Source organism: Ambystoma mexicanum, chromosome 4q (genome assembly GCF_040938575.1).
Source record: "Ambystoma mexicanum isolate Mex_15411 chromosome 4q, UKY_AmexF1_1, whole genome shotgun sequence".
Taxonomy (NCBI): domain Eukaryota; kingdom Metazoa; phylum Chordata; class Amphibia; order Caudata; family Ambystomatidae; genus Ambystoma; species Ambystoma mexicanum.
The window spans coordinates 418,742,428-418,769,713 of NC_090928.1; the positions used below are offsets into that span (position 1 = coordinate 418,742,428).

General features: G+C 46.5%; 1 protein-coding gene across 1 annotated transcript in view; it reads left to right on the plus strand.

The window, feature by feature from the left end:
- Nucleotides 1–10,295: 10,295 nt before the first annotated feature.
- TFB2M (transcription factor B2, mitochondrial) overlaps nucleotides 10,296–27,286 on the plus strand; it is a 267,745-nt gene continuing 250,754 nt past the window's right edge. The window contains exons 1-2 of the mRNA XM_069608002.1: nucleotides 10,296–10,755; nucleotides 22,376–22,464. Coding sequence (XP_069464103.1) covers nucleotides 10,485–10,755; nucleotides 22,376–22,464 — 360 coding nt within the window. The 5' untranslated portion in view covers nucleotides 10,296–10,484. The remainder of the gene's footprint in view (nucleotides 10,756–22,375; nucleotides 22,465–27,286) is intronic.

A 27,286-nucleotide genomic window follows, 5' to 3' on the forward strand; every position in this document is an offset into this window, starting at 1 on the left:
GCTCTCCTGCACACCCGTGAAGACTTGCTCTCAAATCTTGATTACAACTCTTCTACCTCCGTTCTCATCCTTCTCAAACTTTCCTCTGCCTTTGACACTGTCAATCATGCCACCTTTATATCGCCTCAGTGATACCCTTGGCATCACTGACCTGGCACTGGATTGGTTGACCTCCTTCCTATCTGACTGACCTTCCCAGGTTTAACTGGGCCCTTTCCTCTCCTCCGCCACACTCTCCATCTGCAGCGTCCCTCAGGGCTCTATCCTCTTGCTGTGGCTTTTCAACATCTACCATGCCCCTCTGGCCCACCTGATCTCCACCTTCTCTCCTCACTTCCAGTGATATGCGTACGACACACAGCTCTCCTTCAAACTTCCCTCCATTTCCTTTCTCATTTCTGACTGTCTGACTGCTATTCAGGCATGGTGTGCTGCCAATGATCTCTGCCTTAATGCCAGTAAGACTGAGATCCTTCTGATTGGGACCCCTGCTCCCCCCTTCCCTCCTACTCTCTGCCCACCCTCCATGGGTTCCCTACCTTCACCCTCTTGTGAGGCTTAAAAACTTGGCGTCATTTTCGACTCCTCTATCTCATTCTCTCCTCACATCGCGGACCTTGCCAAGAAGGTGCACTTTCAGCTGCACCTCCTCAGAGGCATTCTACTTTTCCTCACCTTCCCCCAGAAACTCAAAGTCTCCAGAGCTCCGGTCCTCTCTAAGCTTGACTACTGCAACAGCCTCTTCATCAATCTACCTTTATCCTCCCTTCGCCCCCTTTAACTAATCCAGAATAGGACTGCAAGATTTATCCTTGGCTTCAAGCCCAGGGACTGCCTCTCTCCAGCCCTAAAATCTCTCCACTGGCTTCCGATGGCTGCGAGGATCAAGTTCAAGGCCCTCTGCATCATCCACAAGGCTTTCTGGGGCCTGGGACCCTGCTACATCCAACTCTCTCTCCCTAAATACCTGCCTACTAGAGCCCTTTGGTCTTGCAGCTCCAACTCTCTGCAGATCAGGGGCTTTTCCAAGCAGAGAGTGGGGGGGGGGGTACATCTCTCTCTTCGGCAGGAGCCTCCCTCTGGAATGGCCTTCCTGCCCCTTTCAGGCTTGAGTCGGATCTCCTTAAGTTCCGGAAGCTTCTCAAGACCCTCCTATTCGCTTCTTCCTTCCCTCTCCCCCTCCCCTGCTTATGCCCCCCTCTGCCGCATTGACTGGCTGCCTGGTTCCTCCTGAGTCCTACAGGGCACCAGGGCCTCCCGGCCCAGTCTACCCCAGCACCCCTGTCTACCTGATACCCCGCACCCCCTAAAAGCTGCATTTGCACTCCCGGGCCCCCTTCCCCCGATTAGCCTGGCAGGGTGTGCATCCATAACGAGCATGGTGCACCCCCATCCATGCACTTAGCATGTGGTCCTCACTCCCTACATTTCCTGCTTCCCCTGGCACTTGCCCACCTGGCCTCCCCTTAGCTCTTTCCCTGCCCCAGGGGACCTCTTCCTACCCTCCTTCCCCCATCCACCCTGCACTTTTTGTTATTGCTCTTGCACGATCTGAATGTCACAAGGCCTAGTAGGACCGTTATTATCGTTTTATCCCCTACGCCGTCGCCCCACCCCCACACCCTCCTTTTTGTTTTGTGTTGCCTTGAAACACCATTTGATGTATAGTCGCTTTATAAATGCCCAATGATTAAATAAAATAAAACAGCCAATCTGTATAAATCAGAAAGGCTTATTTGAGTAATGCAATAATCCAATACAACATATCTCACCAAAACACCATAGCACAACCAAGTGTAAGGACAAGAAGCCACTAACCATGTGTAAACACCAAAGTCAAATGGTGTGGAAAGAGAAAATAATCCACAGAGCTGCAGGCAAGGACCCGTGCTAAAAATATGCATAGCCATTGTGTTTTCAACCAAGACAATGAGGAAAGGACACAAGAAACACCACCAGCAGGTTAAATATGTATTTATTTTATTTATTGTGCATTTTTAAGGCCCTTATACATCAAGTAAATTGTGTTTCAAAGCGCACACAGGGCAATAGGGAGGGAACATGGGAAAGAAAAATAAATATAACAACGAAAGATAGAGGCAGGCGTAATAGGCCTTCTGAGCATTAAGGTGAGCATTAAGACCATGCAAGTGCAGAGAGAAGGGATGAGGAAGTGGGGGGTGAGTGCTAGGTGTACCAAAGAGGGGAAGTGTTAGGGTGCAAGCAGCTGAAAAGTCATTTGGTGAGATTGGTCAGCTGCCTATAAATATCTAAGTGTAGGCCTGTGGTGGCATAGGCCAGTGGGTGCCAAGGCAAGTGCTGGGAGCGGTGGTGGAGGCTGAAGGCAATTGGGTGTGTGAGGCTAGGACCCAGGAGCACACATAAGGGCCCTGGTCACCAAATGTGGTTTAGCAGAGGAGGGAGGAAGGGAAGGAGGAGGTCTTGAGGAGCTTCTGGAATTTGAGGATATCTGGCTCAAGATGAAGATGAAGGGGGAGACAGTTCCACAGGAGGGAGCCAGCCGCGGAAAGAGGTCAGCCACCAGCTCGCTGTTTAGTGAAGCGCTTGACACCCAGAAAGTTGGGGTCCAGAGGAGCATAAAGATCTGGACGGAGAGTATTTAGTGAGCGCCAGTTGTAGATAGTGTGGTCCTGGCCCCGGACAGCCTTATGGATGATGCAGAGGGATTTGAATGTTATCCTTGCAGCAACTGGGAGCCACTGCTGAGATTTTAGGGCTGGAGAAATGTAGTCCCTGGTCTTGAGGCCAAGCATAAGTCTTGCAGCCCTATTCTGGATTAGCGGGAGCGGTCGTAGAGAAGAGGCTAGATTGAAGAAAAGGCTATTGAATTAGTCTAGCCTAGAGAGAACAAGAGCTCTAGAGACATCGAGCTTCTGGGGGAAGATGAGGAAAGGAAGAATTCCTTTGAGGAGGTGGAGTTGAAAGTGGGCCTTCTTGTCAAAGTGTGAGGGATGAAGGAAAGGGAGGAGTCGAAGATGGCTGCAAGGTTTCTGGCTTCAGATGAAGGAGAGGGGGGAGAGCCCATAGAACATGGGCAGAGTGAGAAGAACGCAGGAGCATGAGTCCCAATAGGAAGGATCTCAATCTTGCTGGCGTAGAGGAGAGGTAATTGGAAGTACACCAGGACTGGCTGGCAGATAGGCAGTCAGGGAGGATGGAGGAATTACGGAGCGCATCAGACGGAAGTTTGAAGAAATGTTGTATGTCATCTGCATAACACTGGAAGTTGGGAGAGAAGGTGGAGATGAGGTGTGCAAGCGCAGCAAGGTAGATGTTAAAAAGCCAGGGAGAAAGGTTGGTGCCCTGCAGGGACGCTGCAGGTGGAGATACAGGTGGGGGAGGAGAAAGAGCCAAGGATAACATGGGAAGGACGGTCGTTGATGAAGGAGGTCAGCCTGCTCCAAATTACCTAGGGTATCGTGGAGCCGTTTAATGAGGATGGAGTGGTTGACTGTATCAAATGCAGAGGTGAGATCAACTAGAATGAGAACAGCTGGAGAGTTGGAGTTAATAGATGCAAGCAGTTCCTCACGGGTGTTCAGAAGAGCAGATTCCATGCCTTTGGATGCTTGAAATCCAGATTGATGTTCGTGTAGTGTGAGAAACCTGAAGGTGTCTCCCTTGCTAGTCTCTGTGTCGTAAATCTCCCCCCGTCTCACCTGTGATCGGGATCTCCCTTGTTCGGCCGCAGAACTCTTCCTGTGAGTGGTTCGGGTCTTGAATAGGCTCGGCCGATCCTCTCGTCAGGTTGCAGGACGCGTTCAGAGTTCCGGGAAGTTCGTGGTTCCAGGGTATTCAGGGTAGCGATGAACGAGTAAGAAGGGGGGGAAATCCAGGAACAGGATAAAAGGCAAGGAAGGAAGTAAGAGAAACCAATGTAGAGAGAAAACACGCGTCGGGTCACTACCGAAGATAGCGTTGAGACGCGCAGACCCGCAGGGGCGTGACCAATTTATAGTACGTGCCACGACGTGAAAGCTAGTGCGTAGCAGCACGGAGCTTGGTTCGGCCATGTTGGGAGGAACAAGGAGTACAAGCCCTTCGTGACAATGACCATGAGGTCCAGAAGGGGCAATTTCGTCGGGTCATGACACTCCGGGGATCTGTCATCCAGGTGGCCAGGACATGCCATCGCTATTGGACCCAGTTCCTGGGTGTGGACCAGTGCGGGAGGATCACCTGGGAGAGGAGTCTTTGGGGAGTGGAAGTGGAACACTGAAGGGTGAGATGCGGTACCTCCTTCCTTATTACACCCTTTCCCCATCCTACCCCGTAGAATATCTAGAAACTCAACTCCCCTTTCTTGACATGAACACTTTTTCACAGACCAATTACCATGAAAGACAACAGACTAACACCACTACCTGACATGTCCCAACACAGGAGTCAGGCAGAGTTAGTCAATTGCCGATAATTACACACACCTGACTTCCCTTCCCTTTCCCCATAGGGATAAAAGGCGAGCATGAAAGCACACTCTGGGCATGGACAAACGCATGAGGAATCAGCTATTCCAGGACGGCAGTTCAAACAGAGGAGAAAGCCGGGAAGACCTGAAAGGACGACAAGGAGGGAATTGCCCTTGCCCTTTTCAACTCAGACATAGTCTCCAAGAAGGGAAATGTAAGACCGGGAATTGCAGCTGGCGAATGGTGCGAAGGATATCAGTGGTACATGGGACCCTCCCGCACTGATAGTCAGGGCGGGGAGAAGCAGTTGCCATTGTGGTACCGTCCTTGACTCCAGAGGCAAGAGACACCAACAGCGTTCGGCAGAGCCGGTGAGTCGGAAAGAGCTGATAATAGATTGGACTGTGTTGGGATCAAGTTTGTGAAGAGCAACATTGTATGAAAGAAGAAGACTAATGTACAAAGGTCTTTTGGAAAGCCAAATTGGTATCAGAGTTAGAGTGGTCTGGCGCCACTTGGGCATTCATTTGAAGGACTCTGACTGGTGCCTCGCTCCTGAACAAGGAGAATGTGTTGAACTGAGAAATCGAAGTGGTCCTGCAGCAGGTTCTGTTAAATCCTGTGCATAGTCGAATGTTTTCGGTTGTCGTAGAAACTACAAGTACCAAGAGGCCTTAGGGGAGGCTGGTGTAAGGTGTCAAAGTCGTCATACGAGGGTCAAGCCAAAACCCTTGTACAGTTGTAAGTCTTTGGCACGTTGTGGAGGCAAATGTGAACCCGACTGAGGGATGCCGGCGAATAAGGGTGAGCAGTAATACACCTGTGAACATTGTGACAAGTATGAACCCGACTGATGGATGTCCACAGTGAGTGGTTGGTCTGAGCCCGACTGAGGAAGGCTAACGTTGAGAGAAGGATCGGAGCCCAGCTGAGGGGGATCCAAGGGTGAAGAGTAATGACCTGACGTGAAGATTAGCAGAACAAACTTGTGTTTTGTTGTTAATGGCATATCAGTCCTTCTGAAGCAAGAGACTTTGCATGAAAGAGATTTGGACACAGAAGGTCCTGATATTGAGAAATGAACTGTAGCCTTATGCCAGAGAAGCCCAGTAGTTTGCTGTGCTCGAGTCTTGCCTTGTTTCGTGCTACAAAACATGGGCAAGGGAGACCCCGGCAATAAAATCCTGATTTATAATTTTGTGGACACTTCTTTCTTTTCTTGTGAACATTATCTGACACATTTTTGTAGCATAGTGGTAAGGATTGGCAATAGTTTTTTTTAGTATAGGCCCTTTTTATTTGACTAGACTCCACTGGGAGAGCATTATTATTATTTGATGGTCGTAGCTTCCTCCCATCTTAGATTTAGGTTTAGATTAGGCGTTTATCTCACCCATTTCTACAGTTTAATAAACACCCTTGAACTGTGATCACTTGTGTCTGTCTTACTTTGATAACCATGCCTTCCTTCAGTAGGCAACCAACAAGTTCAATGTGCTGGGTCAGTTCGGGGAGGGCCAGCTTCTCTAAGAGTTTCCCAAGGAAGGGGTTGATAGATATGGGGCAGTCGCTGGCTGGACAAGACGGGTCTGCAGAAGGTTTTTTTCAGGAGGGGGCACAGAAGGGAGTGCTTGAGGGAGGAGGGGACAGTTATAGTAGCAAAAGAGTGGTTGCAGAAATCAGCAAGTGCAGGGGAAAGTGAGCCAATATTGTCCTTAATGGTTCTGGAGGAGCAGGGGAACTTCATGGAGCGGACAACTCTGGTGACCTCATCAGGTGTGATAGGAGAGAAGGAGGAGAGAAAGGCAGAGGGGGGACGGAAGGCCATAGGAGGCAGGGGGTGGTAGGAGTAGGGGGAGAGGAACGCATGGATGCTCAGAATGTCCTGCGTTTTTGCAGTGAAGTGCGTGGCCAGTGCGTTGCAGAGGGCCTGGGAGGGAAGAGGTAAGGAGGAGACTGCGGAAGGTTTGGCTTGTTCCATGCAGATTTTAAAGATTTCAGCTGTGTTGTTGGATGAACCACAGACTTGAGCCTGGATGTGAGCCCTTTTCTTGGAGTGAATGGAGAGACGATATTGCCTTTGGAGCAGGCGACGGAACAGTTTTTCAGAGGGTGAGCCGGAGGTCTGCCACATACGTTCTGCAGCTCTGCACTTGTGTTTCAGGGCTGCAAGTTCAGAGTTGTACCAGGTGTTACACTTGGAGGCATGTTTCAGGCAGATCCTCTCATTACTGGGGTAAGAATGTAAAGGGTATTAGTGATGGCAAGATGGAGGTTGCTGAGAGCAGAGTCAGAGGTAGAGTCTGGAGTGGGGACAGAGAGGGGGATGAAGGTAGATGCGAAGGCAGCTGCTGAAACTCGTTTCATTAGACGGATGTTCGTGAACGAGGTTGGCAGTGCTGGGTGAGGTGCGGTCAGCGGGCCAATAGGACACAGGTGAGAGGAGAGAGTGGTCTGACCAGGAGAGTGGGATGATCAGTGGGTGGCGGGAGGGTGAGTGAAAGATCAGTGTGGATGAAGGCATCAAGAGATTGTCTAGCTGAGTGGGTAGGAGCAGAGGCAGAGGGGAGAATGGAGAGGGAGAGCGAGGTGCAGAGGTCATGGAAGAGAGTGGGTACCGTGATTGAGGAGTCAAAGAGGTTGTTGAAGTCTCCCAGGAGAGGAAGTTTAGAGGTGGTTGTGAGGAGAGAGGAGGAGAAATCAGCCCATTCAGAAAGGAACAGCGTAGTAGAGTAAGGTGGCCCGTAGATAGTGGCAATGGTCAGAGAGGAGGTCGGAGAGATGACTAGCTTGCAAACAAGGCTCTCGAAGGAAGAGTAAGGCTGGGTGGGAATGAGGGAAGAATGGACCCACCAAAGGAAGATCAGAGCAACCACACCGCCAGCACGGTTAATGCGAGGTTTGGAGATGATCTTCAAGCCATCAGGGAGAAGGGAGTCAAAAGCAGTGACTGAGTTGACATTGAACCACGTCTCGGTAACAGTGAGGATATCGAGGTCAAGGTCTTCTAGGAGGAGGCAGATGTCGGCAGATTGGTGGCAGAACATGCATTAAGCGTGGCTGGGTGCAAGAGTTCACCCACCACCTTTGAAAGATTTCCCGAGGAGGGGTACAGGGGCATGGTACACAAGTGGGAGCAGGGGACAGAGAGAGTGCAACAAGTAGTAGCAGGTGTGGGAAGGAAGTTGATGAGGGACAGCAGGCGCCGGCCAAAGAGGCGAAGGTTGGGTTGAGGACCCTGAACCAAGATCGTGCCAGTGTGATAGACATTAATGATACACATGGATGATGCGATGCCCCCCAAGAGTACTTCCCATCTAGTGCCACCAGTAATGGGTGAAGATGTGAGAGGAGAGAGAGTAGAGATGTGATGAGGAGTCCATATCTCTGGAGAGGGGACAGAAAAGAGGATAACAGTGAAGATCTGTTTGGAAGTTGCGCTGACATAGGTGTCCGCAATAGGTATGCCTGGGTTAGTGGCATACCTATTTTAAAAGCTTAAAAAAGACATCCTTTGTCTTTTTTAAGCTTTTTTCTTCCAGACTTTGTAAGAGAGGGAGGGTAGGTGATAGTATAGCAATTAGAAAAGATAGGGGAGATGGTGAGTGCCATAGGGACGGCGGAGGATAGGAGAAGAAATAGGAGGGGCTGCACAGTACGAACGCAAACTCACCAGGCAGCCTAGTAACAAAGGGAAACAAGAAAACAGATACAATGGGAATGCTTTGGTACCGCAGATGGGTGCAGAGATGTTAGAGAACACACCAGGATTCGAATTTGCACAGGAGATACAAAATGCAATGCAGAAAGGGTGCAGAGATGTTAAGAAAGCCACCAAGATTCGAATTTGCACAGGAGACACTAATTGCAATGCATAAAGGGTGCAGAGATGTTATAAAACACACCAGGATTCGAATTTGCAAAGGAGACACCAAATGCAAAGGAAAAAGGGTGCAGAGATGTTGAAAAACACACCAGGATTCGAATTTGCACAGGAGACACAGGAATACAGTGAGAGGAAGGATTAAGTAAGGCACATATAGAATAGAATAGGCATACCTTGTTTCAACAATTGTTTAGGTTAATGGGGAACAAAAGAAAAGTGTAAAGTGAAAGCAATGTCCAACCATGACTCACAGGTGTTCTTGAGGGGTGCACTAGGTTCAAAAGGCCCAAGTTCGCGGGGAAATCGGCTGCATGCCTGGTGGCTGATCCATGTGGTGCTGCAAGGAAGCACGAAGGTGGGGGGCTCCGAGCACTCCAGGCCCAGACAGGGGCCTTAGGAGTGGGCCTTTGAAAGAGGATCGGAGTTCGGCTGCCGGCTTCTGATTGGCAAGATGTAAAGAGTTGTGTGCCAATCAGCGTGAAGGTGATGTGGTTACCGTGGAAACCCTTGGATGCACTCTGGTGCCGATGAAGAGGAGGGTGGCCATGTTGTTATGAGGAAGTCCCAGTCTAGCGCTGCCAATGTGTAAAGTTGTTTTGCAATTTCAAGGCTACAGAGCCTTGCTGGCAACCCGAAGCTCTGTGGAAGCGTCTGATGTATAAAATCAGATAATGCACACCATCAAATGAGCGATGCGCAAATGTGTGCCCAAGCCCAGGAAGGCTCACCTTAATGCTTGGCTCCCCTGCCTGAGCGAGTTGAACTATTCTGGGAGTTTGGGGAGAAGTCTGCGCAGCAACCGCTGTGCTCGTTGTAGAAAACAATCTTCTACTTCAAACAGCCGTGATGTCACTAATGACAAATGGAAAAGCATGTCACACCACTAACATAATTCTGATCCCCAGGTCTGGCTTACAGGTCGGGTAACTGTCAACACAAAAAAATAGAGTAACACCCCTCAAAGTTCTAAGGGAAAATAAGCTACCCTTAAAATGAAGAATTTCCTTAAGAGAACCAAATTGGTTGTTGGGTACTACGAGTCCCATAATCCCATGTGCCTTGATGTTGTCTTTGATTTGTTCATGAAAAACTAGGAGTGGTGTTGCCCCTTTAAGAATGTGTCATGACTTCGTTATGACTGCCTGTCAATAAAAGGAGCCTCAGACTCCACGGATGGCACTTCTGCCTGGTGTCTCATTTATTGGCATCACGGCCCTGCTACGCTGGCCTAAAGGCTGACCCTGTGTGTTCACGGAACTGCGGCACCACTGATCTGGGTGCCCCAGATCAGCATGCGTAACTTGGGAACCCCCACGTCCCTGTTATGCTGTGTGATCACAGCCCACTCGCTAGCCCGGGGTACCCCAGCTGCAACCGTGTGATCACAGAAATCAGGGTGATCCCTGCAACTGCTGTCCAAGTCTGTGTGCCCACGGCGATATGGTTATCTGTTGGGTGCCCCCATTAACTGTCTGACTGGCCTGTGTGCCCACGAGCCAGTCAAAACATAAGCCACGACCAGTACCAATTAGGTCACACAGCCTTGTTAGTGTGTGTAGGCGGGTCCTCAAAAGTAAGTACTGGGACGAGGACGAGGAAAAGGAACGTGGAGGTTGAGAGAACCCTATTTCCCTCATCAAAAACACTTCCCCGTGCCCTGCCACGCTAAATACTTCCCAGTCCTTCATCGTCCCGCATTTGACTAACAGGTGTCAGTTGTAGGTAAACACCTCCAGCCATATAGCGCTTAAAAAGTCGCATACATGAGTACGGGACAAGGCAAAATACAATAAAACTCTTTGAATAAAAAAGTTGCATACAAAAGCACTGCTGTAAATGTCTTCTTAGGCCCTATATATGATTTAAAAAAAACTGCATTTTATGTATTCCGATCAAGGAGTGAGAAGCTAATGTTTTCCCTTGCTTTGAGGGTCATCCACCTGGTCCTCTTTCTATGTTCAGTGTGTACACCGGAAGCAGAAGTGACTGAGGCTGTTTGATATTATTCTCTACGGTTTCTTCTCCTTGTGGAGATGCCCTGCACAGTTGCTCATGATGGCAGAAGGTCACCCACGTGTTTGTAGCGCAGATTTCTGAAGGGTGCCAACAGGGTACCAACAGGGTACAGCACGCTGTGAATTCCTGGTGGGGAAGCCTCTGCCGCTGTCATGTGCGCGCTGTCAATGCAGAGCCGGCGTTTACTCCTGGCTCCGCTGCTGCTGGGACGCACACTACTCCGTGAAGCGTCAGCTGCTGCAGCGACTGGGCAGAGACGTAGGCGGGAGCTGCTCGAACTGGAAGATTTGCAAGAGAAGGCGCAGGCCAGCAAGTCCTTCCGACGTTTCATTTCTGATCCCGAGCTTGCAAGAGAGGTGGTGCGGATCCTTGAACCTGCTGACCTGGGGCGCCGAGGTGCCCAAATCTGGGAATGCAATCCAGGTATGTGTTGTACTTGCTTCTGCGGCTTGTTCCGCCTCTCACATGCGCATGTACATCATTACATTTAATAAGACGCCATGGAGTGGCATCGCTTAATGTGTCCCTTATTGTCGGGACCTGTCTGAAGATATAACTTGAAATAGTGCATACATGCCAGCGTTCTGTAGTATTCTTAAAGTTTCAGAAATAGTGTTAGCTTAAAGATGACATCGCAGGAAATGTCACATCAATTTCACCCAATGAAATAACGGGACATGCCATCACAGGCTGCTAAGCACACATTTTGAGCCCCAGAATGAAAGTAATATATAGAGAAATATATTGCCATGTTAACAAGAATGCTGACTAGCAACATGGGGCAGTTTGGGGGTGGGGTGGGAGAGGCCACCACTGGGGTGCCTGGCCCCTCTAGACTGAAAGGGTGGAAAGGCCCCGGCGCCGCCCATGCCTTTACATCAATTGTACAATATTGAAAACAGTGCAGCGTGGGAAAAGGCAATGAGGTGATAACATTGCTGTTTATTCTAAGGGAAGTGATGTCTGCAAGCGATTCAAGGTGCAGATTTAAAGCCCTAGAATGAGGGACTATACAGAGACATATATTGCTGTGTTACTAAGTCTTCTGACTGTCAATATGTGGCATTTGCTGTGGCCCCCCCCTGAGGCTCATGCATATGGGCCATTTAAACTGAAAGGGTGGAAATTTAGGGGAGTTTTCCTAAAGTCCTACGGGTAGTAAGACTTAAGGAAGCTAGCACAGTGGTTTGTAGATCTGGTTTGTAGTTTGCCAACTCTTAGTATCACTGTGTACTAACTCAGGACCTTGGTAGAGTGGCAGATCAGTCAGGCTTATTTTTAAGAGGAAGATGTGAGCTTTAGGTAAGTACAACCACATGCACACCAAAGAAACTCTTACACGTAATTATATACTTATTATTTATACACACACACACCAGAATCTCTTTAAATACTTTTTATATGTTTACACTTAAGAATACTTGAGAATACACTTCAAAGGACCCTTTCACTTTTGTGTTTGTTCGAGGTTACATTTGTAGCGAAGTTAGAAAAGGAAAAGACAATCTTATCGTATTATCGGTTATTTTGTGCACCTGTGATAATACATTTTACTCTGCAGATATAGTAAAGCCACTTTAAGGGGGGAAAATGGTTAGTGTAACATTAACCTGGTTCAAGGTTGTAGAGGGTTTCTTTGCACAAGTCTTTTAAGTCTAAAAATACAACCCTAGCTATAGGCAGTTCGGAGAGGGCTCAGTCTTGACAAGCACCAGAATACAAAGCGTTCCAGAGGATTTCTTCCAATCTCTAGTGTTATAGAAGCAGTAAGTTAACAAACCAGGGAAACCAGTAAAAGGCCTCGATGAAGGCACACAAGCAGCGGCTTGAGTCGGAGGTAAGAGGGGGTGACCCTGGATACTACTAGGTGAACACCAACGCGTGGAGCAACTTCTTGGAATCTGGTAATACTTTTCCCCACAGTACCTTAGGTTAGAAGAACATTTTCGTGCTGGATGCTCAGTGATGATGCAGCTCTGGACCTGACCTCCGGATTCCTTGGTCTGATGACTGAAGGGAATGACAATGGACGGCATCTCTCAGCAGCATTCTCGAGGGAGGACGTGTGGCATGACTTTCAGCAACTTCTTGGTTCACTTGCCGGTTTTGGCACCTTTTCTGCAGCACCAACAAAGGACAAGGATCGTCCGGTCAATCTTCTTCGCGGCTTGCAGTCCTGGTGAGGGGGTCTGGGCAAGTTGGAATCAGATCTCTGGAGTGTCCTTACTTATCCAGTAAAGATTTAGACAGATTCGGCCTTTCCACGATGATGCACTCGAAATGGGCAGCATGTCTCCTGGTATTGGGGTTACGCAGCTCTGGAAACTCCTAGGACCTCAGGAGATGGCTCAATTCAAAGTTCGTCTTGGGACTGGTTGTTCCCACCAGCCATAGGGAAGGAGTCCTCATCTTCGTAGCTCCTCTGTCGCATAGAAAACGGGGTCAGTGGTCACTTCAGTGTTGAAAAGGGTCTGCAGGCATCTCTGGTCGTCTTCTTCGGCTACTTCAGATTACAGTGGTCGACTTGCTTTTCACTCCAGAAGCCTCACCTTTTATACAGTTCAGCACATACTCCTCTGCAATCTCTCTCTGAATTTTACAGAAACGGGCATTTGGATTTCCAATCAGGACAGCCAGACCCCCTGTGCGAGCTGGTTCTATTCAGGTACTCTGGCAGACAAAGGATAGGGGTATGGAAGACTCCTCCCCCACTTCCTGCCTGCCCAGGCACTCTGTAGCCTAGGCGGGGGTACCCAAGAGTTCCCGCCAAAGGTAAAACACACACACTGGCCGCCACCCTCCCAGAATGGTAGAAGGGCTAACAAATAGCAACCATTGTAGTAATGACGAAAAAAGAAAGGAGGCCCCAAGTTGGTACTTGGGTGCCCCTATTGTGCACTACCGAGGCTATGGACATAGCCTGCGGTATAAAAATTACACAATAGTTGGTAGAACACCAGTCATAACTAGGCGATTGCCTATGTGACTAAAAGTCACAGGAGTAGAGAGAAGGGGGATGCTTGGTATCCCTTTGGCACTCCACTGAAGGCGATACAATATCCACAGCAACACATACCATGGCACCGCAGCTTTGCATGAGCAATGCAGACTTTCACATGCCCACAGACCTCAGCCTTACATGTACACACCTAACCTTTCATATGCAGCATAGCTTTTCAGGCACAAATAACAGTAGCCTTTCAAATGGATGCACACCAAAAATGCACATGTGCACACTCCGCCTTTCACATCCTTTTAGATGCATGACACAATAGCCTTTTGCATGCGCACATGAAAGCCTATCATGTTTCAGTCTGAGTGGAATATAGAGCTCAGCAAAGGTGGACTGCGAAGGGAAGGGAATTGGCCAATTGATCTAGGAAGCAAGATGTGTAAGAAGGAAACGGATGAAAGAAGAGCCTCTCGGAAGTGATGAGGGGAGATGGGCAAGAGAGAAAGTTATAGGGTCAGTGTATACACGAGAGCAAAGTTAAAAAAGGGGTAGACCTTTTAAGGGTGCGAAAGTGAGCAAACAAATTATGAAATAGAAAAATGCTGGGCAACAGAGGTGGAAGAAATGACAGTTTAGAGAGAAAGGGCAACTTGTTTAGTGCCATTCTATGTCCCTCCCAATATTTACAGTGGAAGACAGACAAGCTCCCACACAGTTACCCATATCTGCAGTTTCCATCAGCCAAAGTGCTCATTAAAAGTGAACTTTGGGGTCCGCCTGCATCCTGGATCTCTGCTTTCCTTTGTATAGGCCCAGTACTGTCCTGGAGCTTGGTAAAAGAATAATAAATAATGCTCACCTTCTCTGAAATTACATCGCAGACATGATTTATAAAATGAAAAGCAATTCATCATTCTTGTCTAGTGAATTGCAATGCGATACTGGTTATTTTATGCCTTGTCTAGTTCTGAAGCCTGATTGTCTCAGAAGTCATAAGTCTCGACTCATAAGTTGCTGGATTCCATCTGCAGATGGGCTGCTCGGACCAATATTCGGAACAGTTGTTATCGGTCTATAGTTTGATGGGCTGTTGGGGTCTAATGTGTTTTTTTTTTTTAAAATATTTTTTAAGAGCGGAGTACTGAGGTGTCTTTTTGATTGTTAGGTACTATGCTGGATTTGAAGGAGGTGTTAATGACAGAGGTGATGAGGGGGGCCAATTCCTTCACAGCCTCCTTAAGAGGGGCAGGACCTCGGTCTCCCTGACAATTAAAGTTTCAGGATGATTGTCTCAACCTCTTTGATGGAGAGCGGTGTAAAGTTAAATTGGGGCTGTACGTTCTGGTTGCGGTGGGTGGGTTCTGGATGGGAGCAGCATTAGTAATAAGAGATTTATTAGTTTCTATTTTGTTTTGGAGTGCATTCTGTATATTAGTGCACCATAGGGTGTCTTTGATGCAAGTATCGGGGAGTGGGGCACATGATTCTAACTCTTTCAAGATATTGAAAGTTCCTTTGTACTGGACTTGGCTTTGGAGATGTGGTAGTTTATCTTTTTTGCTTGGATAATGGCTACCTTGTAATTAAAGGAGGCTGCAGTGAAGTTGTCCTTGTTTGCCGTGGAAGGCGTGCTCTTCCATAATGCCTCAGAGGTTCTTTTCAGTTTCAGGAGAGCCTTAAGGTGTGGAGGGCACCAATTGGTGAGGTGAGCGCGAGGTTTGGATTTGCGTACTTTGAGAGGCGCTGGTATGTTGATGGCCTTGAGGATTGTGTGATTGTACAGGTCGACTAGAGCCGTGGGGTTTGCTGTGCAAAGTGTGGAACCCAAACATTTTAAAAAATGTTAACTCGCCAGCACCAATCTGCACATGTTAATAATTAACAGAATAGCATAAGTCTTATGCTATTTTGAATCCTCGCAAAACAAACACGTTTAGTGTCCAAATCTGTGTAGTAAGCCTGTCCTTTGTGTCAAGCAGTGTATTGAATGAAACAAAAGAAATCCAGCACCTACCAAATGGCACAGTGCAATGTGTCACTGGCAGGGCTTGGGTTTGAATCCTGGCAGCAGAGAAAGTGGCCTGAAAAAAGGACTTCATTGTCTTTGGGGTAGTAGGAGTGGAGAGAACCCTGGGAGTGCCTCACTTCGATTGAATTTTTGGCAGACTGCCACCTGGCGCACTGAAAGCCATGTTTGATACGTGTGTGGTGGTTTTAAAAAAAAAAAAAAAAATATATATTTTTTTTTTGTTGGGGCTGCAAGCTGGTGAACATTTCACAGTAACTCTTGGATCCCTTAAGCATCATCCCTGAGCTCTAAAAATGTGCGTATTTGAGTAATTTACCTAACCTTAAGTCACTACACTCAAAGGCCCTAAACCACTGCAGACCCACCACATTGAGCATTTAAATCACAACCAAGCATAGTTTGCTTATGTACCCTTTTGCAGTACCTACTGCATTTTCCCAAGTACAGTTAACAGTCCCTTGGCTAAACTTGATTTGCAACTGCTTGGACCACTGTGTACCTCCTATTTGTCTCACTCTGAAGGTGGACAATGTCAGATTATCAAGTGAAATTCAGTAATCTTCATGTATTTGCTCATTAAAGCCTATCGTATACAAATACTACACACTGTGAAAAGGAAATATAATTTTGTAAAGGACCGACATGAGGAAAATATTTGTAATCGATCCAAATTTAAGACCACTAGGTCCCATAGAGGCTGATGGCACGTTATTTCTAGGGTCCGTTGGGTTGGGAGAAGCAATATCAGGTCTGCGATTGTCTTGAGACCCACGTTCACCTCATTCGTCTTATCTTCCTCAGAGCTTTGTGTGCACAATGCTGGTTCCACATCAGGCAGGGTGCGTTTAGCCATTGTCTGTCCCAATACCCGCATGCTTTGTACTGATGGCATGGTGTAGTAAAGTCAACCTTTTAATTGGCAAACCAATGTATTTCTTTTTAAAATGTTGGATGGTATCTATGTTCCCACAGGCATTCTTAATGAACTACTCTGATTTGTTGTTACCATGTTTGCCTTGTTCATTATCCCTTTGTTATATGCCCATTATCCTGCTGGGCACACTTTTCGTTCACCAATCTAGTAAATGCCTTCCTCCTAAGATTTGTTCGGTTGGCCCCGCTGACCTCTTTAAAGCAGAATTTGCACAGTGCAGAGAGTAAAATGACTAAAGGTCTTATTTTACTTTGTTCTCAAAACAGACCAAAACATTGTGTACACGTGTGTGAGATGTAGCAGTATCAGGGAGCTACCCACCACAACCACCCAACAACTACAGCCATCAGCCCATTGTTTGCACTTAGTCTTGAAGGTATGCTTTCCTAATGGAAGACCACAATTTTCTCCCAAGCACCATTTTAATCCTCTGCCCTTCTCACTTGCTCTAAGCCATACTGAACCCATCCAGGAGTTTTTTTGTTTTGATTTAGGTTACTTTTTGTTTATGTAAACCCCCCCCCCCCACATTCCAGCGTGGACGTTTCATTGTTGTGTATAGATGGTGTGCTTATGTTCATATTGCTCAGTCCTGTTTTTATGACTGATTATTCTCCTTCCTGAGATCCTGGGGGTACTTGATATGGCCCGCCCACAGGGGGAATGAGGGCGTGGATGAGGTGATTTCAAAACCAACCTGGTCACTGGTTCCCCGCGTCTGGGTGACGGGTGGAAAGGACCAGGGATTTTATATAGTCACGCTGAGGGGCACGTAGGGCGGGCAGGTCCTCCGGTGTGGAGAGGTCTGTAGTGGGCCGTGTTACTGGGCCGGCTCTCGCTCTCCCCTCCTCAAGGGTTCAGGTAGCGAGCAAACATGGGCTGTCTCCATCACAACGCAAGCTGATAGTGTCCGTGTGTGTGTGTGTGTGTGTGTGCGCGCGCGCCATTCATGAGTAGTCGGTAGCTGACTGGAATAGTTTTTCTCCTCTCCGTGACTTGAGGTAGGAGTGAAAAGTTTACAGAGCGGGCTGCATTGTGCGGTACTTTGAAAGAGAGAAATATATTGGGCCGCTTAGTCGTTGGCTGCACTGTGATTTCTCTTCGCAACATGAGGAACTGAAACGCAGTGCACAATGTGGTAGCAGGGTAGGTCTCATATGACAGCCAGCAGCATGCACAAGTAAGCAGAGCCAGAAAAGGGAGATTGTTATTTTTTTATTTTTATTTTTTAAATTTTATATATTTTTTTTTTTTCTCGTTTGCTATTTGGCCATAGAGCATGCCCTGAACGGGAGGAGGTGTTTGAGGCGGTAAGCCACCAAGGCAGAAAGTGGGAAGGAGAGACCCTCCATAGCTATTGGCTCCTCATTAGGCTTCACTAAGTTTCCTGCTAAGTGGTAAGGAAACTAAGCGCGCTGTCTGGTCAGGAAAGCTCGAGTGTCAAGGCACTCTGCCAGAACTTTCTACTTGGATCAAACCCCGTGGAGAACCTAAGCCTGGGTGTAAGTGATTTCAATCTGGCACACACCCAAGTCAACGCCTAGTGTTAGTGTGTAGTGCACAACTGAAATCCGATGTATCACTCGTATCACACCCTTCTCCTGGAGCCCCCCCGCCCCCCCGGTCACACTGAATCAGGAATCAGGCTGGTTTGCAAATTTAAAGTATTTATTTATGTATTTACAATTTAATCACAGTATGATTTAATGGGTCCACAATAATCACCAATGGGGTGATGTAACACTGAATAATCTCTTTAATACACAAGGAGTAATAGTCATCAAAACAATTCAGCACAGAAATAATACTTTGGTGTGTGTGTGTTCAGATCAAAGAGCACTGTGGTTAGAGGTTCCCCATGCACACCCCTGAACCCCCTATAGGCAATGTAAAGAGATAGCAGGAGGGAGCAAGTATTCAGGAATGGCAGAACTCAAACAAAATATCAATCCCACTTTCCCCCAGCAAACGCAAGAGAAAAACGGAATTGACTGTCAAGCTGTCAGAATGGCTTTTAAAGTTATCTTAGAATGGACTAGGCAAAAACACCAAATATGGTCAAACTTGCTGAAATTGTTATAAATTCTTATGGGAGCCGCTTTGGATAGTTACACACAAACACAAGCGATGATTTAATACCAAGAAACAATTTGAAATCTTAAATTTCAAGTCGGAAGCATTCAAAAGCTGTTTTACACGTGTAAATTTCCCTAAATGAAAATTTGCGGCAAACACGGGAGAACCGTATGGATTTGGAATGCCGTTTTAGATGCGCTTTAAAGCTGTGGATGTTAGCTACAAGCAGAAGTTGTTCTAGCACACAAACTGAGGGAGTTACGTTTTAGTCGAGGTCGTTTTTCGAGAATGGAAAACGGGAATGCACATTTAAAATGACAAAAGGATTTCTTACACTAGCGGATGACTATGAACAAAACAAATACCACACAGGAACACAGCCACTTGATCAGAATGACTGCCTGCAGAGGAAACTCGCCTTCTTCAGATGAGAAAAGATCAGCGCAAAGAGAGTTTTAACAATAATAGGACAGGGGGGAAGATGGGATGGTTTGGATAGAGTTCAGACAATTCACAAATACTCCTCAGGTTCTGAATACAGGATAGGATGGGTTTAAGATAGGGATTAACTAAGAAAGGTACATATGCTAATTATACAGTTCTAGCTATAAATGCTCACTAGATATGTTTTTAAACGGAACCGTCAGGATTCTGGTCCGTCAAGATTCTGGTCAGGGAATTGGATCTGGTTTTTGGACAGACAGCTGAGCACACCGGATTGGGCAGCGATCAGCAAAGCACTCTGGTCACAGCACGGCACAGACTGGACTGGACTGGACTGGATCTGCAAAGGCTCTGGTCACAGCACGGCACAGGACTGGATTGGATCGGCCCTTTGTGGTTCTGATGATATTTATTTTCAGCAGGCAAGCAGTACAGTTGAGCCCAGCTGTATTTTGATGCTTCCCCTTATGTTTGTGGGGTACTGGTTCTGGAATTTGAGGCCTAGCTGAAAATGGTTCAGCTATGCAATGGGTTTCTGCTTTGCCAAGTTTCTGGAGTCTGGAGCAAGGAAGATGTAGAGTTCAGCAGCAGGGTGCTCTGCCAGTATCGGGATAGTGAGTGAATCTGTCTTTTTTTTTTTTTTTTTTTTTTTTTTTTTTAAATTTTTTTTTTCTTTGAGTGGTGAGCTGTCTCTATTTATACTATGATAAAGGGGGTGTGTGGGATGGTTTAGCCTAAACTCGCCCCTTTGACAGGTGATTGGGTCAGAGTCTACTCTCTGCCTTGATGGGAGGATAGAAACAGTGTCACCTTTATGGTGTGATTTTATGAGGCTGAGAATCCACCCCTAGCCCCTTGAACACAAAATCTACTTTTGGCACCATACATATTTACACACGTGCAACCTCTATAAGAAACACATATACAGATTACATATTTTATCTAGCAGTTACTCCTCAAATCCCCGTAGCTGTGGGATCTTGGCTCTGCTTTTCACAGAATTGTGTCCTTTTTCATCAGGAACACAATGTCCTATTTATAAGAAAATGTGTACAAGTGTGCGTGTGTAACATGGGCATAAGTGTATAAAGTTTCATACTTCTAGCAGAAATACATTTTGTGTAAAATCACTTTTTTTTGCCATTTCTTTCCGGAACATGTCACACGATTTTGCCGCCTCTTGAAACGTGCAGCCAACATTTGGGTTTTTAAATCTGTTACTTTTATATTTTTCACAATTTTAACTGGCACATAAGTCTTTAAACAAAATGTTCTTTGTTAATATTCAGCCACAGATGGTTGTTTGGGTCTGCCTCATTTTGTCTACCTGTAGTCCACGAGCAGTGTCCACCCTGTTTGCTCTTGGCGGAGGCCATTTACGACTGTCCTCACACCTCGCATTTCCTTTAGCAGCAGCTGTTCATTGTTCCCTTTTGCCTCTGGTTCTTTCCAAACCCTATAATTATCGCTTCGGTTTGATTTCCTGCTTGGGGGGGGGGGGGGGGGAGGCCTTCCCTCTGTGAGGAAAGCTATTATTCCAGTTTGGTAGCTTCAGCCAGGCTTGATTTTAATTGTTACTTCTGTTGAATTTTCCCTTAGCATAAAAAACAAACTTGTGGTTTCAAATAGCAGCTAGAATTCTCATTCAAGAATTTAAACCATGGGATCAAACAATTACAAGGTGGGTTGCTATCAGCAACAGGCCTCTTAGATTACAAACATTTGATTTCAGTTTATACATGTTAAAGTGTAATCGGGCATGCTCCTGGCTGCTGTCATCACAGCAGACCTCTGCTGCACAAAGACTGACATCCACAGATGGGCCACTTTTGCTGTGGAAATCCCTTTATGCTTTCAGCTTTTCAGGACCTTGCAAGTTCACAATGATTTCTTAAACTAAGTGAATTGTAGCACCCAGCAAGAATTTTGGATGTTTGACGGTGTTCTGTACCGGCATTATGCAGTTTCAGCAACAAAGAAAAATTTAAAGCAAGATTTTGGGGTTTCATTTAGCAAAGCACTGCTTTTTCCTTCTGTACTCCATTTTCAATTGTTGTGGAGCCCAGTGACATATTTCAGGAGTGAGATCTCTGTTCCACCACTGACAACATGCGTGGCAGATTGGGCAACCATCTTTTTGTGCGTTGCAAAGCGTGATTTTCCGAGGTTTTGGCGCGCACAAGGGTTTTGCGGCCATTTTGCTATTTCTGGCACCATCATAACACAGTGATGCCGCATAGCAGAGCAAAAGTGGGTCAAAACATCCCACAGGGACTACGGTCTGCACAGTTGATGCAGTGGGTATTTCTCCAATGGCCAGTACCTGCCTGGAGAACAGCGTTGCTCTCGTTGGAGATATTTTCCCTAAGTACATTGGGTTATGGTGTGTTTGGTGTCCGTGCGGTCTGTTGTGCGTGATGTGGTACCCTGCAGCTGCCCGGGGGGGGCTGTATTTGTTTCTCACATGTGAATGATCTCGCTCACCAGTGATCCCACTGAGTTATTTATTTGTTTATCAATTTTGAATGGTTTTGCCCCCACTGGGGTTGAAGAGTGTTGAAACTAAAGGGAGGAAATGTAAGGAGGACTTTCAAAAGTTTATGTAGCACCTGAAATGGGGGCACTGTAAATGTCACAATACTCAGACATACCGAGGAGCTTTGTTTTTGTTTTGTTTTCTATGTCCTGTTATATATTTACTCTTACCAAATGACATGAGGCTGTGACTGTTTATTTAACCTGGTTCAACCAAACGACAGCTAACCCCAGGGCTGGGCTGGCCAATAGGGAAAGGGCTACACCCCCTGGCCCCCTCCATGGAACTTTCTGCACAATCGGGGATCTGCTATAGGTCCCCATATGAGGGTCCATCCACCCCCCTTCCACCCCTCGGGTTCTCGTTCGCACATGTGCGGTAAGGTGTAGTTTCCTTGGCTCAGGACTCTTACAGGTTGCTGCTTCCCCTCCTCTTGGGGCCCCATAGGAAGATGCACCTTACATTTAGTTGGGGTATATTTTCCGTTCTTCATATTTACCTTCATTATTTTCAGTAAATATTCTTTACCTCTTCATTTGAGTATTGTGTTTTTTTTTTTTTTTTGTACATTTTCTTGCTAGTTATTTTTGCACTTTGTACCCTTTTATGGTATTTGTCTGTTCCTATTGTGTAATTTTTAATTTATTATGAAAGATATTGAATGGCTGGGATGTGAGTATTTAAATGTCTGCACATGTTTTTCCATGATCTATTCAATAAAATGTATGCTGAAATAATTGCATTTTTCAAAACCCATCACACCAAACATTGCGTTTCTTTGCTCCTTCCAAAAGCAATATTATTGCTCATGGCACCATGCGTCTTTGAAACAATATTCACCACAGCCAAGAAATGTTGACTCTAAACCTGCCTTTCTTAGTGATGGAAAACCAGAACTCGGTTTAGAGATCTGCTTTTCAGACTAAGTCACAATGATGTCGGCTCTGTAGAAAGCTGTGCAATTTTTGGCAATTAGATAATTATGTACATTCAAATTTTTCAGGAGATTTTGATTAGTCAAATTATGTGGAAAACTAGGTTTCTAGAAAATCTTTTTTTCTTTTTCTCTAGGCCCTGGAGTTTTGACTAGAACACTACTTGATGCAGGGGCCTGTGTGGTAGCGCTGGAGCGTGACAAGTTATTTCTTCCAGACTTGCAGGTATTTACAGAAAGTCGTACTGATGGATGTTATGGGCACAGCATATAACCATTTGAGTTCTGTAGTAGTTAGGGATTCATTAGTTGGCCTTTACTTTCTTCTATAGGCCTTACATTATTGGCCACTCACAAAATTTCCTTGCTTGTGTAAAATACCTGTGACCGATCCAGTAGAGGAAAGCACAGCATCTTGGAAAGGAATTTTAATATCTTTGATATCATCTGTACTAGGGCATCATCAGTGGAACCCGCATTTTTGAGCATATGTATCTTGTTGGTATTCTTTAATTACGAAACTGAGTACACACTGACTCATTTTCAGAAACTAGCTTAACAATTCAGGCACTTGTTAATCCAAATTTTTACCTCTTATGGCATGTATGTTCTTTTGATCTTGCAGCTAGCTCTATTGTACAGCTCGTGTGAATAATTTGAATAGAAGCATTTTGGATGATGAAGTGCCTGGCGAGAGGCACCAAAAAGTGGCAGTTTGCTAAGTTGTCTAGAATCGTACAGATTCCTCCCTGAACCCCTGCCTAAAGTCTCCTCCCAGGTGTTCAGGGGAAGGCAGACGCTTCGTGATCACTGCCCTGGGGTTGGAGGACACGGGGCCCAGGGTGGTGAGGCGATTCCGTGGATGGAGTCACACTATCTTCTTACCACTGTACTTAAAGAGGTTATGCCCTATTGTCATTTTAATGTCACTCAACCTCATGAGATCAAAGGTTGCGAACCCTAAGGTTAAAAAAAATCAAACTATGAAGAAAAAAAGATGCTTTTTGGTTTCTGTTATGTCTGTGTTTTGCTCCCTTTTTGTTTGGTGTGTATGCTTGAGTGCTTGACAGAATGTTGTTATGGAACGTTATGAGTTAAGTGTCCTTGTAGGTTCCACAGAGTGTCAGTTGGGGCCTGAAGGTTAACAGATAGGGGGCCGGTGTATGTCTCCCTGCACATGTACTTAACCTGCCTATTCCTTATGTACTTACCGGCTGTATCTTCCGACTTGTAAATCTTGACTCCCTACTAGTGGGTTGGCCTACTCTTTTTCTCCCAAGCACACCTATCGTTGTCGACGAGGATCTTTAGCCCTGGGTGCAAGCTAACTGAAAGGTAAAGGAAGGAGCTTTGCAGTACTGATCACAGCAGAGGTGAAGGAGCTGTCAGCGAGAGGCCAGGGTGCTGGAAGGAGGCGGCAGAGGTTGACGGCAGAGTACCCTTCCCAGCGAGTCTAGTGCGGAGTGGTGCCAGGGAGCGCTGTGCTACTGTCAGCAGGAGACATCCACCAGCCCCTAGGTGAGCGTCCTGGTGCCCCAAGGTGAGCGTCCTGGTACCCCAAGGTGAACGGCCCGGTACCCCAAGGTGAGCACCCTGACCCTTCTAAGAATAGTGCAGTGTCAGTGGGAAAGTCAGGAAAGAGTGACTTGGCGTGATCGAGTGAGGAGCCGACGCCACTGACTCTGGCAGTGACTTTGGGGGTGCTGGTGTATTGTGGCCTTGGAAATGACCTTGTATCATTACAAACTGGCCGTGGCTGGTGGAGAACTGGAAAAATTGAAAATTAAGGGTGAAATTATGATATTCCGTCTGGCAAGAGACAACGGAAAACACCCCAAATTGCAGGGTCATAGATAGCGTATGGTTAGGCAGTTGTGGGTGCCTCGGCCTACCTTGTCGCCATGGGTGCCATGGTCCTCGTCCTACGGTTGGGTGTTGCGAGATGCAGTGCAGGAGGGTGATTTTGCTTTGGGCCTGTGCGGGCAGGCTGGTGATCAGCAGGCCCCGGAAAACTGCAGAGGAATGGTGACGTTATGGAATGTGGAGGAGGTGTCTAAGGATCACGTGAACGACCGTTGGCTTGCCAAGAGTGATGCGAGCAGTAGAGAACATGCGCATGAATCGACTGTGTCTAAACGAGTAGGGTCTGTGAGACTGGAGAATATCACTCCGGATAATGATCGGGAAGCAGATATCAACAGAGCTGTGACTGGCGAGGATCTGACAAGAGAGCTGGTTATGGAATATCGAGGTATTTCTACAACGTTTGACTGGATAGACGATATTCTGGAAAATGTTTGCGAGACTGCAGAAAGGGCGGTCCAAAGAATGCTGTCCAGGGGATTGGCTAGGCAGCCAACTGAAGGAGTAAAGAGCTTCGCGTTTTTGAATGAGGCTTTAGGAGGATTTCAAGATCCACATGACTTTTAGGAATTGTGATGTGAGGCCTTAGTTCCAGTTTGCTGTAGATATATTGTTAGATAGTTTAAATGGTTGTGACCGTGTGGGTGTTGTTGAGGTGGTCAGCTGTCCCTGTTTGATCTGCCGTGGCATCTGTTAGCAGGGAGTTATTATGACTAATATGGCTTTATTGGAATGTTTCTTCCACAAGAAGAGTTAACTAATTGTTGCTTTCACAGGTTCCTCAATGCTAAAGGTCTTTGTAGTGTAAAGTATATGGACTTGGTAGAAGTTTTAACTCCCGTTTACCATTCATGTATGCTCAGTTTGCCTAAGCTTGTGTGGTGAGACGTCTGTGTTGTGAGTTTCGGGGTATGAGTTGTACAATGTATGCCTTGGTTCGGTTTAATGCAATGTTGCTTCCACAGGTTCACCTAGGCCTAAAGGACTTTGTTACATAAAGATTATGGACTCCATGGAATTTTTTAACTCGCGTTTATCAAACTTGTATGTTCAATTCGCCTAAGCTTGTGTGGGTGACACCTGTGTGGTGTGTTTCGGTGTGGTGAGTCTTGTGTGTATGCGTGAATTCCGTTAGTGAATTGCCACGGTCTTGGGGGCGGGGGGGATTAAGTATCCCGGCATGAATTGCCATGGTCATGGGTGCCAAGGTTTAGTTGATGTGAGGTCCCGGCACTGGGTGCCAAGGTTTAGGGGATTTGAGATCCCGGCACATGGTGCCTAGTTTTGGGGAATATGAAATTCTGGCACTCGTTGCCACTTATGGGGATAGGTATCCCGGCTTTAGGTCACATGTTGGGGTTCGGAACCTCGGATGTGACTTGATTGCCCCTTAGGGCGTGATTCCCTGCCCGCCCCCACGACCCGAGGTAGGGCTGTGTGGAGTGGGCACAGAATCACAAGTCTTGAGTTATGATGAGAGGCGCCTCAGGAGTTCGAACTAGCGCTTTGACAGTTCCCCGAGTTCTGCAACCCTCGTCATAATTGACAAAAATACAGACAGAAAATATTGTGTAGTTCGTTTTGACTCCGAGATCTTTATTATGAAGCATTGCTCAAAAATATGAAGCTGACACTTGAAGGTAGCAAGTCAATATATTTATTATCACTTCTGTTCTCTAACAGCTTTGATTAACATTTAACATACTATCATATATATATATATAATGCGTTATTGCATAATCTAAAAACATGATTGGCGTCTAACAAAGATTAAGTACAATTCATCCTTTTTAAAACGCCAGCTTGAGCAATCATGGGGTTCATGTTATGTTGTCTATGCTATGGTATGATCAGGAGTGGAGTGACATAATAAAGCACGCCTTCAGTCTCGCATATGCAAAAAGTTCAACCAGCACACTTCAACTCACGATTTCCAGGCTTTGCTGTTCTGCATGCAAAGTGACCACGGGGACCTGCTGCTCTGATCTGCGATCGAAGGCTCTTCCCACCCCCAGGATCTGGTTTGCTCTCTGCTGCCGAGGTCTTTTTAGCCTTAGTTTTTTGTGCTTTTTATATTAACACGCGTGACTTAGTCTACATATACTATGTGCGTCATTTCCTTGGCCTGGACAGAACATCTACAGTCTGAACCTGCTCTTGAGCTTAGCTTTGCATTGCACACATGATTTACCTATGTGAAAACTCAAGTGACTGGTACTATCTTTGCTTCTTGATTATTTCCATTAGAATGCATGAGCTTCCGCTTGACGACCAAGCAAAGCGCGGTTTTCTCTTCTGGCGCGACAATTGCTTTGGACACTTTAACTGCACCTGTGTATTTTGGTACCCTGCCTCCTGTCCCTGGCTGCTTATCAGCGCAGAAGCATCTCTTGACTCTGCTATGAGCTCATCTAAAACGGGAATCTGCCACTTGTGATTGGCTTTCTTCTGTTGGACAGGGGAAACTGTTCGCCTTTAGCTGACCCTAACAGCACGTGTCTGTGAGTCTACAGCTAGTGTCTGTGTTCTTTGGAAGCCAAGCTCCCATTGTATTTGAATGTGTGCTATTTGCCAACGAACATCCATAGCTTATTACTATGATGGTGTCAGCACCATGTGTATTTTCAAGCAATTAAGCCATTGAAGACAAGAGGCTGCTATTCTGTGGTTAGGATGAGGAATCTATCATGTCTTGTTAATCGCCTTTGCTAAAGCCACAGAAAAAGCTATATCCTTGTTCTTTGCTGAACCCACGAGCGTTATTCATCAATGGCAATATATCGTCTACAGCAAATGTCTAGCTTTGTCTTCTGGCACTAGCCCTTGTGCAACTGTGTACTTTGTATTCTGTGGCACAACTGTCTTAGCTCGTTAGTAACATTTGTAAATCATGACCAATGGTATCTTTGTTTATGAAGTTGGTGTGTGGTTCGGTTGGTTCGGATTGGTGTTTTGAGTGAGGGCTGGTTCCTTAGTGTTGGTATCCGTGGTGGGCCCGCAACAAAGTGGTTGCGTGTATGAATTTGGGGGCTTTGCTATTTGTTAAGCTAGTGGAAGGTTCAGTGGGGGGGTGAGCAAATTTACCTCGGAGCGTATAGCTTGGAACGGAAGGGGTTTTTGGTGGTGTGAGAATACGGTCTGGGTTGGATGTTCTTCATGGATCTTTTCTCTTAGTTTTCCCTTTT